At 41.4% G+C, this 18,514-nt stretch overlaps 1 protein-coding gene across 1 annotated transcript in view; it reads right to left on the minus strand.

The window, feature by feature from the left end:
- Positions 1 to 929: 929 nt before the first annotated feature.
- The window catches only part of eif4bb (eukaryotic translation initiation factor 4Bb), a 67,374-nt gene continuing 49,789 nt past the window's right edge, over positions 930 to 18,514 (minus strand). Inside the window, exons 10-15 of the mRNA XM_060920206.1 lie at positions 18,148 to 18,221; positions 9,210 to 9,414; positions 9,081 to 9,115; positions 8,849 to 8,984; positions 1,192 to 1,258; positions 930 to 1,075 (exon numbers count right to left, since the gene is read on the minus strand). Coding sequence (XP_060776189.1) covers positions 998 to 1,075; positions 1,192 to 1,258; positions 8,849 to 8,984; positions 9,081 to 9,115; positions 9,210 to 9,414; positions 18,148 to 18,221 — 595 coding nt within the window. The 3' untranslated portion in view covers positions 930 to 997. The remainder of the gene's footprint in view (positions 1,076 to 1,191; positions 1,259 to 8,848; positions 8,985 to 9,080; positions 9,116 to 9,209; positions 9,415 to 18,147; positions 18,222 to 18,514) is intronic.

Here is an 18,514-nt window from a genome sequence, read left to right on the forward strand (position 1 = left end):
GAGAGCCACGTGTATATTACACTACAGGATATAAAGTGCTATCTCTCAATGAAAATGTCATCCATCTATCTAAGCTGTCAGCTTCCTCCTCTAAATCCCCCATAGGTGTGTGTGATTGTTGTTCGTCTCTGATTTAGCAACCTGTCCAGTTGGGATTCAGCTGGGATTGGCTCCAGGTTCCCCCTTGACCCTGATGGACAAAGCAGGATAGATAATGGATGGATGGAAGGAAGTGCTGCTGTGTTTACTGTTCATGCTATGAGACGACTTATTGATTTGACGTCACTTGCTGAACTCACGGTAAAGCAGATCTTGAGGTCCCAAACAGGAATTCTAACTTGAGGGGGGCGTTTTCTTTGTCTCTTAATGAAACTTCTAAACGAATCAGAGATGAGACGAGATGATGAATAATGTTAAGACCATGATGTAGTTTCCAGCTACAGCAATGATGCAGTCGACTAGTTGGTCCTTCATTGCTCTCCTGGACACATCAGGACCTGTGTGTCCCAGACGGCCTTTGAAGGTGATGAGTGATTGGACCACAGTACGACTCGGACACGGTTCATATATGTACTCAGGGCTGTTCACTTACAATCTGATCACTCGGATCTAATGCTAACCAGAGACTTGTCAGATTTCAAGCATGAACGATGTAGTGAGACCAAAACAACAATTTTTTTTAACATACTTTTCAAATTTATTTATAACAACTTGCAAATTACTCATTTTTAAATCCCTAAATGCATGAATGAGCGTCTACACTTTTATAAGCCGTTCTTTCCTGTAACTAATTAAAACTAGTCAAATTTTAGATTACCTTTTAGAAAATTTCAATACTCATTAAAGAACAGCTGTGAGAACCTGTGTGAAGGTTCTCCTCAGTCTATCACCACCTTCACTGCAGAAACTGGCAGAACCAAAGTCTCAGCAAGTATTTGATCCGGTTTTTTAATTCAACATTATCCACATTTGTATGCACTCTTTTCTTCCTTCTCGTTTAATCGTCAACATCTTCATCCTCTGCCTGCTCACCGTCCATCAGCAGTGCAGCATATTTACTGGCTGAGCTGAATTTCTGGGGGAAAATAAGTTAACAAAAAAAGCTGAGTATATAATATGAGAACAAGAATGACTTATTGAATTCAGGTTTTTTTTTTAAATACGCAGACAAGGTGGATGTTCAGGACTCACCGGAGCTGCAGTCTCCTCGTACTTCTTTGGCTCTGGTGCGGCTCTGGGCTCTCGCCTGCTCTCTCTCCTAACCATCAAAAATACAGAAACGTGTCAACTGTTACATCAGGACTCACGTAATGCTAAGTCTAAAAACCAAGATCAGGGTGTATTCCAGTCATCATAAATTTCTCTGATTAACGTGGAATTTCCTAATATTTACACATTTTAAATAAATAAAGCAAGCGCAAGGCGATAAATAAGCAAATAAAAACCCAAGACAAATAAATGCATAAGCAAAAAGTATTTAATTAAAAGACACAACCAAGCAAATAAAAACAAAATGCATAAAAACACAGAGGTCCATAAGTATTTGGACAAATGACGTTTTTGGCAACTATGCCTCTGTACTCCACCACAATGGATTTGAAACCAGAACTTCAAGGGCGTCGGAGCTCATCTGGCCTGCCATCAAAACAACCCTGATGAACAAAACATCAAACAGAACTGAAACATGACAATGTGAGAGAGGACCAATCTCCATGACAAACTGTTTACGACAGGAACATCAACAAAGGACTAAATTTTGTTCCCCGAGGGAAGATCAACCCAAAGCAATGATCAGAACTAAATTCACATGATAAACAAGAGAGGAGAGACAACTCTAGTCCGAAGAAAATGTGTAAAGTGGCGCAATGACTAATTTGTTCGCAAAAAAGTCACAATACAACGACCAAGTGTTGTGCAGAAGGTCGAGTTCTTTCAAATAGAACAATCAGAACTGAAATCCATTGGGAACTGAAGGAGGGAGGAGAAATGATTTTACTGAAAATAAACAAATTGTTTACAACAGGAAAAACAATAAACAAACGACCAAGTTTTGTTCCTCATGGGAAGATCAACCCAAAACATCGATCAGAACTGGAATCAGATGAGAAATGAGAGAGTAGATACAATTCTAGTGACAGGCCTGGAAAAGTCGTTAATTTGGCCTAATTAGAAACTCAATCGCAAAGAATTTGACAAAACAACGACCAAGTTTTGTCTGAAGTGATGAGCCCTTTCAAACAAAACAATCGGAATGGAAATCCGTCCAGAACTGACGGCGGAGATACGATTTAACTGAATCGCAGATGACAGACGGGCGCAACGCCATGGCAACAGCTCATCGGCTTCATGGAGAGACGAGCTAATGAAGCCATCATGATGTGACTGAACTGCTGACTTTCAATTTTATCAAGGGACTCAACAAAACACCACTGCATCAACTGTGTAGGAATCACAACCATTTTTTTTTTTTTTAAACATAGTCTCTCCACTTTCACAGGAGTAACTGGACAAACTAAAACAATTATAAAATATCAGCACCATTTTTAATACTTGGATGCAAATTCTTTGCAGTTAAATGCCAAGTTTCCTCCTTAAGATGTTTTGCCAGGCCTTGACTGGAGCTGCCTTCAGGTGCTATGTGCTTGTGGATCTTTCCGCCTTCAATTTTGTCTTCAGGAAGTGAAAAGCAGCTCAACTGGGTTGACTGACTCGACCATTTCACAACATTCCATTTCTTTGCTTTGAGAAGCTCCTGGGTTGCTTGCGTGGTCTGTTTTGGGTCATTATCCATCTGTACTGTGGAGCACAGTCAGTTTAATCGGTTTTGCAGCACTTGACTGAATCTGAGCAGAAGGTATAGCTCGATACACTTCAGAATTCATCCTGCTACTTCTATCAGCATTCACATCAATAAACACCAGTGACCCAGTTCCACTGTCAGCCGCACACGCCCATGTCCGCCATGTTTAACAGATGATGTGGTGAGCTTTGGATCATGAATCGTTCCTTTCCTTCTCCATACTCTTCTCTACCCATCATTCTGATACGAGTTAATCTTAGCTTCATCCGTCCAAAGAATCTTTTTCCAGACCTGTGCAGGCTTTCTAGTAGGGCTGTGCCGATAGACGATGCCATCGTCCATCGACGATGGTGGTCATCCATCACGATGGAGAGCCACCATTGTGATACCACGCCCCCTCCTGTCATAAACATGCATATACGGTATCATCTGGGCCTATTTAACCTAAAAAGTTAGTTTTTTGTTAGTTTAGTTAGTTAGTTTTGTTTAATATATAAATATATTATATAACATATATATAAATACATAATTATATAAATCATTATAAAGTAATATCCTATTACCGCTTGTTCACGTAGGCTATGGTGCAGCGACGTGCTAGTGAACATAACGTGGTTACACAAATACAGTATGCTACTAATAATAAATTTCGACTTCATTTTTTAGCCTACACTATACTTTTAATGTAAAATTTGTCATGTTGTTCAAACAAATAGCCACTATTAACGACTTCAGTCGGGAAATATTGCACCTTATCAAACAGCAGTGAAGCGCAGACTTCGGCAGAAGTCAAATAACTTTAATCTGGTAAATAGGCCTACTTTCAGACACAAAATGGTCCACTCTAAGCCATAATGTCAAACCAAATGGAAGAATGAAGGTGATTCTGATAAATGTAAAGACAGTAAAAAAAACAATATTAAATCATGATTTTAAAAGCTGGTGCAATAATTCAAACACTAATAAATTGGAAAAATTAGCGCGTTCAAGTGCGCACTAAAGGCCGAAACGCATCTTCAATTGATATGGTGTAAATAAACAATGAGTAATAGCTTAAGTGTAGTTTCTTCTCATAGTTTGAATACTAGTCTTTCATTGTTAGAGCAGATTAATATCTTGCCGTGATCAGTGAGTGCTCGGGGAGGTTCATTTCCACCTGCGCTTTGCGCAGCTCATTTCTCGGAAGCCAGCTGTGCGCAAACGCAGTGTTGACTGCTCGGCAAACTCCAAACGCTCGGTCTGTACTGGCCCTCTGTTGCGCAAGCGAGTTGGTTATGGCCAGGTTCAAATTGTGCCCAAAACAACTTAACCACGGCCATTTCAATTGCCTGATGGCTGTGACAATATTCGCCCCGTTGTTATGCAGGCGATCTTTTTCTCCTCTATTTTCCATTCGGCAAGTGTCTCGCGCAATGCGTCTTCTAAATTGTCCGCTGAATGTGTCTCTGGCATGAAACTCGTCTGCAGGCATTTGGACTCCACATAATGTACGGTAGCTGACATATAGGGCATCATGTTGCAGCTGGACCACATATCCGTTGTCAAGGCCAAATATTCCACATCACCTAGCGCTTTTTTTCCTTTACGTGCCAAAGCCTCGGATGAGTATCTAATACTTTTAATAATAATAATAATAATAATAATAATATATTTAATAACGTGGTATTAAAATCCCCCCCCCGATATCATCGTCCATCACGATGTTTGCACTGTAAACATCGTCGATGCCAATTAAGGGGACATCGCACAGCCCTACTTTCTAGTAAAGTCTAACCTGGTCTTTCATCATCCACTTCATCATCATCCACTTTAGTTGTCTTCCGTGGACTTTCAGGCTTTTTGGTGTAGCAGAGTTCTCCAGTGCATTCCTTCTTTTTATTTAAAAAAAATAAAAATAAATAAAATATATATATTATACACACTAAACTGTTGATTTGGACACTCCTAAATTTCTGCTGTTTCTCTGAGAGGTCGCGTTTGTTTTTTTCAGCCTAAAGGCCTCTGCATGCTCGTGCGACAAGGCTTTCGCAGATAGCTTTTCGCAGACAGTTGTAATTTATTGTTGAGCCGGGATTAATAGGCGTGCGCGATGTTATTCACCGGCACGACGCAAGGGGGCGCGAAGTCGCTAGGAGTAGTTGGTGGGTGTGGTTAGTGGAGTGTTTATCCTCTGGTTACTTATAATGATTAGAACTGGAGTCGTATAGATGTACGCACTTCCTCACTTCCTCGATCAACCGCTCTTCGTGCTGCTCCATCTTCGCTCGTGTTTTTAAAAATGCCGGTCGTGAAAACAAAACAAACCGGGAAAGTAGGGAAGCGGAAGTGCGTGTACAGCGGGTAGAGTGGACCAATCAGAGCCCTCTTATCTGCGGCGCTGTCTGCGAGGCTTCTGCGGTGGTCACAATTTTTGGGAGGTGCGCGCAGAGCGTCTGCGAAGGTGGGGGGGCTACGCAGACACTGTCTGCGACACCGTCTGCGAGGACTGGGTTGTCAGCATAAATTGGCCTTAAGGGCCCGGTCCCACAACACCAACAACTCTAACTACACCTATAACTCTAACTCCGCCTGAATTTAGTCCCAGTCTGGAGCAGAAACACCACAACTATAATCCCCACTATAATATCGGTTGATCCTGACATTCGGGGAAATAAATGCATGCCACTTGGAAAAACTTCCATGACTATTCCTAAGTAGCAGCACATTAGTCCGGGTCGTACTGTACAGCTTGGACTTCAAAACAACCCATGCACACACTCCGGTGGTTAATAAAATACAGATAGGTCACGGATTACGGAAATACAGGGTGTTTCAAAAAAATATATTATTATTTGAAATGTAAATATCCCAGAAACTACATAGTCTAGGCAAATGAAACTGAACAGGCTTAATCTTGAGGAATATAAGCTTTATTTCTCAAAATTTGAATGAGAAATTCAGAAAAGGTATATATGGATTCAATGAACAATTTCACAAACTTTCAATACCGTGCCACCTGAGACACACACAGACAGCCTTCCTCTTTGAACTTTTTGTGCAGTGTCCAAATCCGCACTGCAGTTGGTGCAGTTTTAGAGAATTCTCTCATAAATGCACGCTGCAGTCTTGCTCGACTGTGTTTGAGAGTACTCTAACACACAAAACACCTTTTCTTTTCCAGTGAATGACATTTTTATACCTAAAAGGTAAAAATGAAAAAAAACAGACATTAAATTTTTACCTGTTTCCACACATGCTGTTAAAATCTGGGGTCAATTGAACAAGAATTGGCAAAAAGTTATTAGATCGTGAAATATCACATTTTTTAAAAAACACCCTGTATAATAAACGAGTGCTCTGAGAGTACAATATCCCCCCGCTGGCAACTCGGCTGTAACTCTGGTAAAATACAACTGAATCGAATGAAATTGGAATATATGTGTATTACCGACATATAACAGAATCCTGCCAAGTTTTGTGAAATTCCTCCAAAAATTGTGAGAGGAGTTGAGTTCAGAAGGCGAGTACTCTTCCTGGGATGGACAGACAAACATCGCCACGAAATAATCCCCCTTCGGGCCCTTCAGCCAGCGGGGGATAAAAAGGACACAATATACGGAGCTGTTACAGATTTTAATACGCATGCATCATGGGTGCTAATAATTTATGGATTGGTCTTATCTATGAAGATACTCAGTCATCCAGGTACATAGTAATCTGTGGTTGGTAGAAGAGAGCAACTGGACTTGCTTGAAAAGTCTTGAAGACTCCAGTTGCTCTCTTCTACCAACCACAGATTACTATGTACCTGGATGACTGAGTATCTTCACAGATATGTTTCTACGCACTTTGGGATGAGATCCCTTCGACTGGTGTGGGAGTATGAGAGGACTTCCAGAAAACTGGCAGACATCTTAGCCAGAGAGGATCGTTCATTTTTTGTCAACCTGGAATGACCATCACTGAACAGAGGTGGGTGTCTATGACATCTTTTATCAGCCACCTACAATGCAGCCATCAGCATTCTGATTCAGATTCTATGATGATCCATGAGAGGATAAATACTTGATACTCCCTATTAGACAGACAGAACTGAGGATGCCTTTCGGATGAGCGGCGAAACGTCTTCAAGACTTTTCAAGCAAGTCCAGTTGCTCTCTTCTACCAACCACAGATTATGGATTGGTCACGGACGTTTCAGTACATTACAGATTGGTTACCGATTTCACACGGATGATGCGTTACGGATAAAAAAAAAAAAAATCTAAAACAAAATGTTTACACTGCCGAAGTTCATCATTAAAATCTCTTACCTGCATTTATAGGTTTACTTTATTAATTTCTGTGAACTTGATCTTTCACAGCAAATAATCACATATCCGTGAATAAAAGATCCGTGCTTTGTATAATATTTTTTATTTTCCGTGAATCCGGATTCCGTGACTGACTGCAATGCAACAAGGATGCACAAAGATGCCCAAGGAAAATGGCACGTGCTCAGACAACATCACATGTAAACAATTACCTGACTGGTCAGATGTTTTATCGGATCAGGTCCAGGCCTGGAAAAATGGCTCCAGAAGCAATCTCACTGATACAGATAAACCCAGGCCTGGGCTATAAGGATCAATATCAGTCTGGTGTGAGCACCGACTACATAAACCGCAAGGGACCCATTTATTTATAGTTATCATTACAGATGTAGTTATAGTTATCGGTATTGTGGGACCGGGCCTTAATTGGGTTTGTTTTTTCCCCCCCACTTGCATCGATACTTCTCTGGATTGCATATTGAGAGTTTCCATGAACAGCTACCAAATGCAAATTCAACACCTGGAAATCAACTCCAGACCTTTTTTTCCTACTTAGTTTGTCATGAAATAATGAAACAAAACCATAGTTATGGTTTTGTTTCATGAAGCTGTTTATCAGTTAACTGTCCATTTACTTTTGAGCCTGCAAAAACAGACTTATTTTTATTTAAAAAAGTGCTGTAGTTCCTAAAATTTCTTAATTTCCCCAAAGGGATCAATAAAGTTTTATCTAATCTAAAAATGGTTAATGCAGCATTTTTGTTAAATGCCTTAAAGGAACAGTCCACCATACTTCCATAATGAAATATGCTCTTATCTGAATTGAGACGAGCTGCTCCGTACCTCTTCGAGCTTTGCGCGACCTCCCAGTCAGTCAGACGCAGTCAGACGCGCTGTCACTCCTGTTAGCAATGTAGCTAGGCTCAGTATGGCCAATGGTATTTTTTGGGGCTGTAGTTAGATGCGACCAAACTCTTCCGCGTTTTTCCTGTTTACATAGGTTTATATGACCAGTGACATGAAACAAGTTCAGTTACACAAATTGAAACGTAGCGATTTTCTATGCTATGGAAAGTGCGCACTATAATGACAGGCGTACTAACACCTTCTGCACGCTTCGGCAGCGCATTGATATCTGAGCTCCGTATCAATGCGCTGCCGAAGCGCGCAGAAGGTGTTAGTACGCCTGTCATTATAGTGCGCACTTTCCATAGCATAGAAAATCACTCCGTTTCAATTTGTGTAACTGAACTTGTTTCATATCACTGGTCATATAAACCTATGTAAACAGGAAAAACGCGGAAGAGTTTGGTCGCATCTAACTACAGCCCCAAAAAATACCATTGGCCATGCTGAGCCTAGCTACATTGCTAACAGGAGTGACAGCGCGTCTGACTGCGTCTGACTGACTGGGAGGTCGCGCAAAGCTCGGAGAGGTACGGAGCAGCTCGTCTCAATTCAGATAAGAGCATATTTCATTATGGAAGTACGGTGGACTGTTCCTTTAAAGCTGAAATTCTACCCTTCAATCACATCGTTTGTTTCGTTTCAAACCCACTGTGGTGGTGTACAGAGGCAAATTGATGAAAATTGTGTCACTGTCCAAATACTTATGGACCTGACTGTAAATAAACAGGCAGATATTTATATAAAGTAAATATGCAAGCAAGTAAACAAATAGACAGACACACACAAACCCCAAAATTAAAACATTAAGAACGCATTTTGAGCTCTAATGTGTGTATAATAATCTCACTTGTCTGTTGGATCTTGTCGTCTGTCTTTGTTAGGTGCATCTCCTCCTCGACCCCTTCCTCCTCCTCTCAATGCCCCGCCCCCTCTTCCCTGAGACACGCCTTTCTCCCGTCCTACACCGTCCAACTGATTCTCATCTGAACACACGCACACAGATGATACAATGATGACACCTGCTTTTGCTATTTTAACTGCGTTGATGTATATGTACTGTGTGGGTGTGGCATTTGAACCTTTTCCAGATATCCTCTCGACGGAATCTGAGGAGCTACAAAGATAAAAAGAGAAGGGGGGGGGGGGGAGAAGGTTAAACATTATGATGAAATGGCGAAGAAGAAAAGTTAGTCACTGTGATTTCTCACCTGATAGACTTTTGAGCCGTGCCGCCGCCGGATGAAGGTGTGCCTCCTGTGCTCCGTCTCGCCCAGGCGTTCTCCTTTGGCGGAGGAGCCGGCATCACCTTCAGCGGGAGAGCTCCCTGACTGGCGGATGTCGGTGGGCGGGACCCAGGAGAGGTAGGTTCATCCACTTCATTTTCCGAATGCTCATTTTCATGATACTTAGAACCTACACACACACACACACACACACACACACACATAATCAGTGATGTCCAAAAACATATCCCTAAACTATCACAGCAAGCAGCGATCTGTGGGGTCCAAGCACATTTTCCACAAACAGCACCCTCAGTGGGCAGCTCATTCCAAGTTACTTAACACACTAGAGAGACCAGAGATAAACATACTGTTCAAGTGGTGTGAAAGTCAGTTAACACTACCCACGCAAAATGCTTACTGATATCCGATTGGATGATGGCAGCCTTTTTTTTTTTTAAATAATGCCAACTTTATTAGAAATCCAAAAACCAGATGATTACCACAAAGATGTAAAAACCCCAACTCCAAAACACCTGGGACACTGTGTAAAATGTAAATAAAACCAGAATGCAATGGTTTTCAAATCCCTTTCAACCCGATATTCAATTGAATAAAATACAAAGGCAAAATATTTAATGTTTAAACTGATAAACTTTGTTTTTTGTAAATATACACCCATTCTGAATTTGATGCCTGCAACACGTTCCAAAAAAGCTGGGACAGGAGCAACAAAAGACTGGGAAAGTTGTGGAATGCTCAAAAAACACCTTTTTGGTACATTCTCCATGTAAACAGGTTCATTAATAATTGGAAAAACTCAGTCATTCACAGGCAAGGATGGGGTGAAGTTTACCACTTTGTGAACAAGAGTGCTCCGAGAGCACAATATCCCCCGCTGGCAACTCGGCCATAACTCTGGTAAAATGCGATGGAACTGAACAAAATTGCAGTATGCGCATTATCGACACGTAACAAAGAATCCTGTCAAGTTTCGTGAAATTCCTCCAAAAATTGTGAGGGAAGTTGATTTCAGAAAGCAAAAACACACCTTGATGAAACTGCCAAAGTACAAGTTTGTTAATAATCAAGGGCATAACTCTGGTAAAATCTGCCCAAATTAAACAAAATTTCAATATGCATATAACGGTCAACAGTTACACAACAAGTTTGGTGAAATTCCTCCACAAATTGTGAAAGTAGCTGATTTCAGAAAAACGTACACCTTCATGAAACTGTCAAAGTACAAGTTATTTAATCAAGGGTCAAAACTCTGGTAAAATTTTCATAAATGAAATTAAATCGCAATATGCATATTACCATCATATAACAATGCCTTTTGCCAAGCTTCAAGAAATTCATCCAAAAACTGAAGTTTTTGGATGAATTTCTCCAGTTGATGTCAGAAGAAAAACACACCATGAAATTATGAAAGTACAAGGTTGTTAATCAAGGGCCACAACTCTGGTAAAATGTGACCAAATTGAACAAAACAATATGCGTACTACTGACATATAACAATGTCTCTTATCAAGTTTGGTGAAATTCTTCCAAAAATTGAGAGAGAAGTTGATTTCAGAAGGAAAACACGCTCATGAAATTATTAAAGTACAACCCCGATTCCAAAAAAGTTGGGACAAAGTACAAATTGTAAATAAAAACGGAATGCAATAATTTACAAATCTCAAAAACTGATATTGTATTCACAATAGAACATAGACAACATATCAAATGTCGAAAGTGAGACATTTTGAAATTTCATGCCAAATATTGGCTCATTTGAAATTTCATGACAGCAACACATCTCAAAAAAGTTGGGACAGGGGCAATAAGAGGCTGGAAAAGTTAAAGGGACAAAAAAAGAACAGCTGGAGGACCAAATTGCAACTCATTAGGTCAATTGGCAATAGGTCATTAACATGACTGGGTATAAAAAGAGCATCTTGGAGTGGCAGCGGCTCTCAGAAGTAAAGATGGGAAGAGGATCACCAATCCCCCTAATTCTGCACCGACAAATAGGGGAGCAATATCAGAAAGGAGTTCGACAGTGTAAAATTGCAAAGAGTTTGAACACATCATCATCTACAGTGCATAATATCATCAAAAGATTCAGAGAATCTGGAAGAATCTCTGTGCGTAAGGGTCAAGGCCAGAAAACCATACCGGGTGCCCGTGATCTTCGGGCCCTTAGACGGCACTGCATCACATACAGGTATGCTTCTGTATTGGAAATCACAAAATGGGCTCAGGAATATTTCCAGAGAACATTATCTGTGAACACAATTCACCGTGCCATCCGCCGTTGCCAGCTAAAACTCTATAGTTCAAAGAAGAAGCCGTATCTAAACATGATCCAGAAGCGCAGACGTCTTCTCTGGGCCAAGGCTCATTTAAAATGGACTGTGGCAAAGTGGAAAACTGTTCTGTGGTCAGACGAATCAAAATTTGAAGTTCTTTATGGAAATCAGGGACGCCGTGTCATTCGGACTAAAGAGGAGAAGGACGACCCGAGTTGTTATCAGCGCTCAGTTCAGAAGCCTGCATCTCTGATGGTATGGGGTTGCATTAGTGCGTGTGGCATGGGCAGCTTACACATCTGGAAAGACACCATCAATGCTGAAAGGTATATCCAGGTTCTAGAGCAACATATGCTCCCATCCAGACGACGTCTCTTTCAGGGAAGACCTTGCATTTTCCAACATGACAATGCCAAACCACATACTGCATCAATTACAGCATCATGGCTGCGTAGAAGAAGGGTCCGGGTACTGAACTGGCCAGCCTGCAGTCCAGATCTTTCACCCATAGAAAACATTTGGCGCATCATAAAACGGAAGATACGACAAAAAAGACCTAAGACAGTTGAGCAACTAGAATCCTACATTAGACAAGAATGGGTTAACATTCCTCTCCCTAAACTTGAGCAACTTGTCTCCTCAGTCCCCAGACGTTTACAGACTGTTGTAAAGAGAAAAGGGGATGTCTCACAGTGGGAAACATGGCCTTGTCCCAACTTTGAGATGTGTTGTTGTCATGAAATTTAAAATCACCTAATTTTTCTCTTTAAATGATACATTTTCTCAGTTTAAACATTTGATATGTCATCTATGTTCTATTCTGAATAAAATATGGAATTTTGAAACTTCCACATCATTGCATTCCGTTTTTATTTACAATTTGTACTTTGTCCCAACTTTTTTGGAGTCAGGGTTGTATAATTTTGTTAATCAGCGGCTGTAACTCTGGTAAAATGTGACCGGATTTAACAAAATTACAATGTGTGTATTACCGACATATAACAAAGACTCCTGCCAAGTTTCGTGAAATTCCTTCAAAAATTGTGAGAGGAGTTGATTTCAGAAGGTGAGTACCCTTCCCGGGACGGACGGACAGACAGACAGACAGACATCGCCACAACATAATCCCCCTTTAGGCCTTTTGCCTAGCGGGGGATAAAAACTGCATGGGCAAATAGTCCAACAGTTTAAGAACAGTGACTACGTTTACATGCACATCCAAATCGAGCTGCTGTCGGTAATCGAGCTGAAGATCCCAGCAGGGTGCCAGAGAAATCCAATCCTACATGCACACAACTGAAATCGGGCTATTGTGTGAGGTGCATTGTGCACCCGAGCCACAGGTGGCGCAACACGCCCCATCGTGTTGGTACACTTCCGGTTGTCGTCATGAAGAAGAGCTATTCAAGAGTGTAAACAAAGTTATCAGTTCCGTGTTCTCCATTGCGTGTTTTTCTCCCGTCCATGAATTTTAATATATTCAACTCCTTAAGCTGAATGAGCATGAACTCTGTCTCCTCATTGCTCCAGAAGTGCACGTTTCTGCTTGCCTGTGGCAGTGGGGGCGTGGTCAAGCGCCGGTCTGTGACAGGAGGGCGGAGCCAGGGAAGGTGAGTGGCAGAATCACTACACCTGACGGTAATTAACCTGTGTTTGTGTTTTTTCCCAGTAACCGCGCCCTATTTAAGGAGGCAGAGGGAGAGCAGAGGGGAGAGCTCATCCCGGGACTAGAACACAGCGCGCGCGCGTGCGTGTGTGCGCGCGCGTGTGTTTTTCTCTCAAGAATAAAAGTAGGCTGTTAAACTGAAAAGTCTGACAATAAAAAGCCTATTAGTACCAGAAGCTTTGTCCTGCCGTCCTCTGTGCTCCACCCACACTTCAGAGAGCTCTACATTGCCATTTTCTCTTCTTCATTTGTTCCTCCTGACCTCTTCTGCTGCTCGCTACTACTGTTGTCATGCCGACCGAGGCTGTTGTGTTTCCCGCTTGTGGTCTCGTCACTCGTCACTTCCGGAAGTAGCTCGACAACTAGCTCGATAGGGTATACATGCACAAAGTAGCTCGGCAGAAATCGCATAAACTAGGTCGTGTAGCTCGATTCCGAGAAATCAAGTTCGGTTCAATTTCAGCCGAATTAAGGTGTATACATGGCATTTTGAACTTCGATTTCAGTCGAGCAACGGCAGAAATTCGATTCTCTCTATGTGCATGTAAACGTAGTGAGTGTTTCTCAATGTACTACTGCAAGAAATTTAGGGATTTTACCATCAACAATTCATAATATTAACAGACTCCGAGAATCCAGATAAATCTCTTATGTACAGACACAAGGCCAAAACCCAAAACTGAATGCCTGTGACCTTTGACCCTTCAGGCAGCAGTGCATTAAAAACCAGTATGATTATATAAAAGGATATTACTACAAGGGCTTGGGAACACTTTGGAAAACCGTTACCAGTAAACACAGCTCATCGCTGCATCTACCATGCAAAGAGAAAACCATAATAATATCAACAACATCCAGAAACACCGGGGAATTCTCTGAGTCTGAGCTCATCTGACGCAAAGTGGAAAAGTGTGCTGTGGTCTGATGAGTCCACATTTCACACCGTTTTTGGAAATCATGGGCTTTGTGTTTGTCTGGCTAAAGAGATAAATTCACGAGTTCATATCTTTATTTTTCCGTAAAGCTGCTTTGTGACAATGTCTCCTGTTAAAAGCACTATAAAAGGACCATCCATATTATTACCAGCACAAAGTTCAAAAGCCAGCATCCATCATGGTATGAGGGCGTTAGTGCCTATGACAGGGGTACCTTACACATCTGTGAAGGCTCCTTTAATGCTGAAAGGTACATACAGGTTTGGAGCAATACGCTGCCATCCAGACAACGTCTTTTTCAGGAACGTCCCTATCTATTCTAGGAAGACATGCGTTACAACAGAGTGGCTTTGTAGTAAAAGAGTGCAGGTGCTAAACTGGCCTGCCTGCCTCCCAGTGAAAATGTGTGGTGCATTATGAAGTTCAAAATACAACAACGGAGACCACAAACTGTTGAACTGAAATCGGATATCAAGCAAGAATTTCAGTTTCAAAACTTCAACAATGAGTGTCCTCGGTTCCCAAACACTTACTCAGTGTTGTTAAAAGTAAAGGTGATATAAACTTCTTTGGAACGTGTTACAGGCATTAAATTCACAATGAGTGTATATTTACAAAAACAATAAAAAAGTTTATCAGTTTGAACATTAAATACCTTGTCTTTAATTTGTATTCAAATGAATATAGGCTGAACAGAATTTGCAAAATCATGCATTCTGTTTTTATTTACATTTCAGTGTCCCAACTTGTTTGAATTTTTGTACACCAAGCTTAAGCTTCATCTGGCTGACAATTTCTTAGATGTGTCTACTTAAATTGAACCCCACCCCTTTTAAATGACCACACCCCAAACTGTGCGCATGTCCTCAGAATGCTCTCCTGAACATGCTTTTAAGCTTTTGCGCGAATCCATGCAACCAACCATGAGTTATTGTTCCTTGAGTAAATAAAGCACCACAAGTATTGAAAGCTGTGGCACTCAGTGTTGTTTACAAACATGGTTTTGAAAATTACTGAAGTACAGACGGGTAATTTTACAACCAAATTTTGTGAAGATATTTGGGGAAAAAATCCTAAGGACTAATCCTAGGACACACAACAGGCTTTGTATATTATGCAAATTGTCATAAATTTGAGTGGGTGGGGCTAAATGGTCCAAATGTTGTTGTTGTAGTAACAACAACACCACTTCATGCTTGGCCTGCTACAAATCTCTGCTGAGCGATCCTGGTGCTAATTTGTTCGAGTGTTATTGTTGAACTGTCAGAGTTGATGAAGCTCCAGTATTTGCAGCTAGCAGAACAGCTTTAAGGGTCATGTAGAAAACCGTCAACCAAAGAGAATAAACACCAACACGTCCATGAAGTTTAAAATGAATAAATAACACTCATGATTTTATTACGAAATAAATATTGGACGGCATTAAACACCTCAGATTAATTATAAAAACTGATGCACAAGAGTGAACTTTTATTGCTTTAATGTATAACGCAGTGGATAATGTAATGTTTAGCACCCTCTGCTGTCCATGAGATGATCTGCAACAAATCTAAATACACCTTAAAGCTCATAGGCAACGGTTTTCAATTTATGCACATGTGAAACTTTACATGTTAAAAAACCCTCTGTAATTTTCTTCTGGTCCTAAGAAGTATTGTTAAAAAGTAATAATTAAAATAAGTTAGTGCAGATCGCGGCGAATTTCCGTTTGGCGATTTTCGTGACCACTCGGCGCGTGACGTCATTCAAGACAAACAAACCACTTGAGTTGAGTCCACTTCCATTTACTTACATTGCCATTCAGCTTGAGTGCAGACTTGCGTTCAGGAATTTCCAAAGAAAAACCCCCATGCCTTATTGCTGTGCAGTGAACTGTAACAACAGGACCGGTTCAGGAAGAAGCTTTTACCTTTTACCGAGAGAGAAGAAGAGGTGGAGCGAGAGGGTTGGCTTTTTCCGGAAGAGGAGAAGAGGCGGAGCGAGAGGGTTGGCTTTTTCCGAAAGAGGCGGAGCGAGAGGGTTGGCTTTTTCCGAAAGAGGCGGAGCGAGTGGGTTGGCTTTTTCCAAAAGAGGCGGAGCGAGAGGGTTGGCTTTTTCCGAAAAAGGAGAAGAGGCAGAGCGAGGGGGTTGGCTTTTTTCGAAAAAGGAGAAGAGGCGGAGCGAGGGGGTTGGCTTTTTCCGAAAAAGGAGAAGAGGTGGAGCGAGAGGGTTGGCTTTTTCCGAAAGAGGCGGAGCGAGAGGGTTGGCTTTTTCCGAAAGAGGCGGAGCGAGAGGGTTGGCTTTTTCCGAAAGAGGCGGAGCGAGAGGGTTGGCTTTTTCCGAAAAAGGAGAAGAGGCAGAGCGAGGGGGTTGGCTTTTTTCGAAAAAGGAGAAGAGGCGGAGCGAGGGGGTTGGCTTTTTCCGAAAAAGGAGAAGAGGTGGAGCAAGTGAGTTGGCTTTTTCCGAAAAAGGAGAAGAGGCGGAGCGAGTGGGTTGGCTTTTTCCGAAAAAGGACATGAGGCGGAGAGAGTGGATTGTGCGCGTGAAGCCAGAGGGTTGTTTCTTTTCGGAAGTGGAGAAGAGACGGAGAGAGTGGATTGTGCGCGTGAAACAAAATCAAACAGTCAAAGAAGAAACGGAGCATCAACGCTCAAGCAAAAAGAAGATTGGAGGTAAACATTTTTACTTTTGCTTGCAATTGGCAAGTCAAGAATCCTGAGGGATCCTGTACAATCATTGTGGAAATGAGACAAAGGGATATTTCCTCACTTAGAATCGGCTATAAATAGTATAATGCCGCGGATGGCAGGCTAATGTGGCCTACCGGCGCACTGTCCAGTAATCGTTCCCTATATCCACTAGGGAGGGCAGTTTAATTATTCTTCAAAAGGGCTCTTACTTAGTATTACGACGAAAGTAGGAATTTATCATAACTACCAGGATAAATCGTTTGGGCGCGAGTCTTGTTGAGGTCCGGGGTCACCGCGATCAGAGTCGGCCGAGTCGCTGTCCGATTCCGAGGCTGCCTGGTCAAACCAGTGAGCCACATTCACCGATTGCTTCGCGTGGGTTTCACCTCTCGATATTCAATTTGGAGAGTTTCTACTTCAAAATCGCTATCAGACATTTTACACAACCTCTCACGACCAAAGTCCGTACACGTGTGCTCGGTTCGCAGGTAAACACAGAGCTGCTCCCGGTCTGTTTGGCTTAAATGACGTCACATAAGTCATAAGTGCGCATAAGTGAGATGTAAACAAACCTTCGGAAATTGGGCAAAACAGTATATTTTAACCGTTTTATTCAATTTAAGGGTGCAAATTAGACACCAGGAAGATTGAATTCGCTTTTTGGGTCATTCTTCTCGACAATAAAGTCGATATTCTATGTTTCACCTCCGACCGTTGCCTATGACCTTTAAATTAGCAAGGATACTGTAAATAAGCGAAGGATTAAAACACACAAATGAGTAAAAACCCCAATCACTAAACTGAATAAATATGCAAATAAATAAGCAGATAATTTTAAAAAAAGGATGCAAATAAAGTAAATATGCAAATGAATAAACAAATAAGCAGGCAAATAATTAAAACAAATAAACAAGCAAGCAATTAACCTAATAAAGTAGTAAATAAGCAAAGAATTAAATCAGCAATGAAGCACAAAAACCTCCAAGCAATAAACAAAAACGTAAATATCAAAAAATGCAGACATGCAAATAAATAAATAAAATCAGATAAGTAAATATGCAAGTAAACAAGCAGGTAAATAAATGAAACATTAATATTAGTCTAAGTAAAATTAGCAGAGTTGAGCAGCAATTAAGGGGCAGAGCTAATTTTCCCCCCAACTTTTATGACTATTACAAGCCAAAGAATACTTTTAAATGTTACAAACTGCAGCTTTAAAACACCACCTACATTTTTTCTATGTTTTTGGACATTATACACTCTTATTCCAGGACATCTGGTCCACATCTGGTGAGTTCCCTCCTTTAAGACACCCGTCAGGTGCGGTACAAACAGCGGTGTTAAAGTGTTAATTACCTTCTTGGTGTGTGGATTCACTCCTCGTGAGCTCGGGCTCACTGGTCGTCACCTCGCTGCGCCAACTCGGGTCCCTGCACACAGAAGAACAGTGACGCCTTTTACAGCGGTCTCAGAAACGCTGTGAGGTTCACTAATGTTCGGCTACAGAGTGACACTGATAATCTGAGACATAACGGAGTCGTAGGTTAAACACTGAATGAAGTGAGCCAATATAACTGCTGTGTTAATAACAAATCGGATCAAATTTAAGACTAACTGACCCAAGACACTGTGTGCTGATAACTGCGTAAAGACCACAAGCGGAGGCCATCCACATCGGATCTGCTTTAATATTAACAGATCTTTGATTAAGGTACGTGAATCT

The sequence above is a fragment of the Neoarius graeffei genome, chromosome 4, assembly GCF_027579695.1.
Source record: "Neoarius graeffei isolate fNeoGra1 chromosome 4, fNeoGra1.pri, whole genome shotgun sequence".
Taxonomy (NCBI): domain Eukaryota; kingdom Metazoa; phylum Chordata; class Actinopteri; order Siluriformes; family Ariidae; genus Neoarius; species Neoarius graeffei.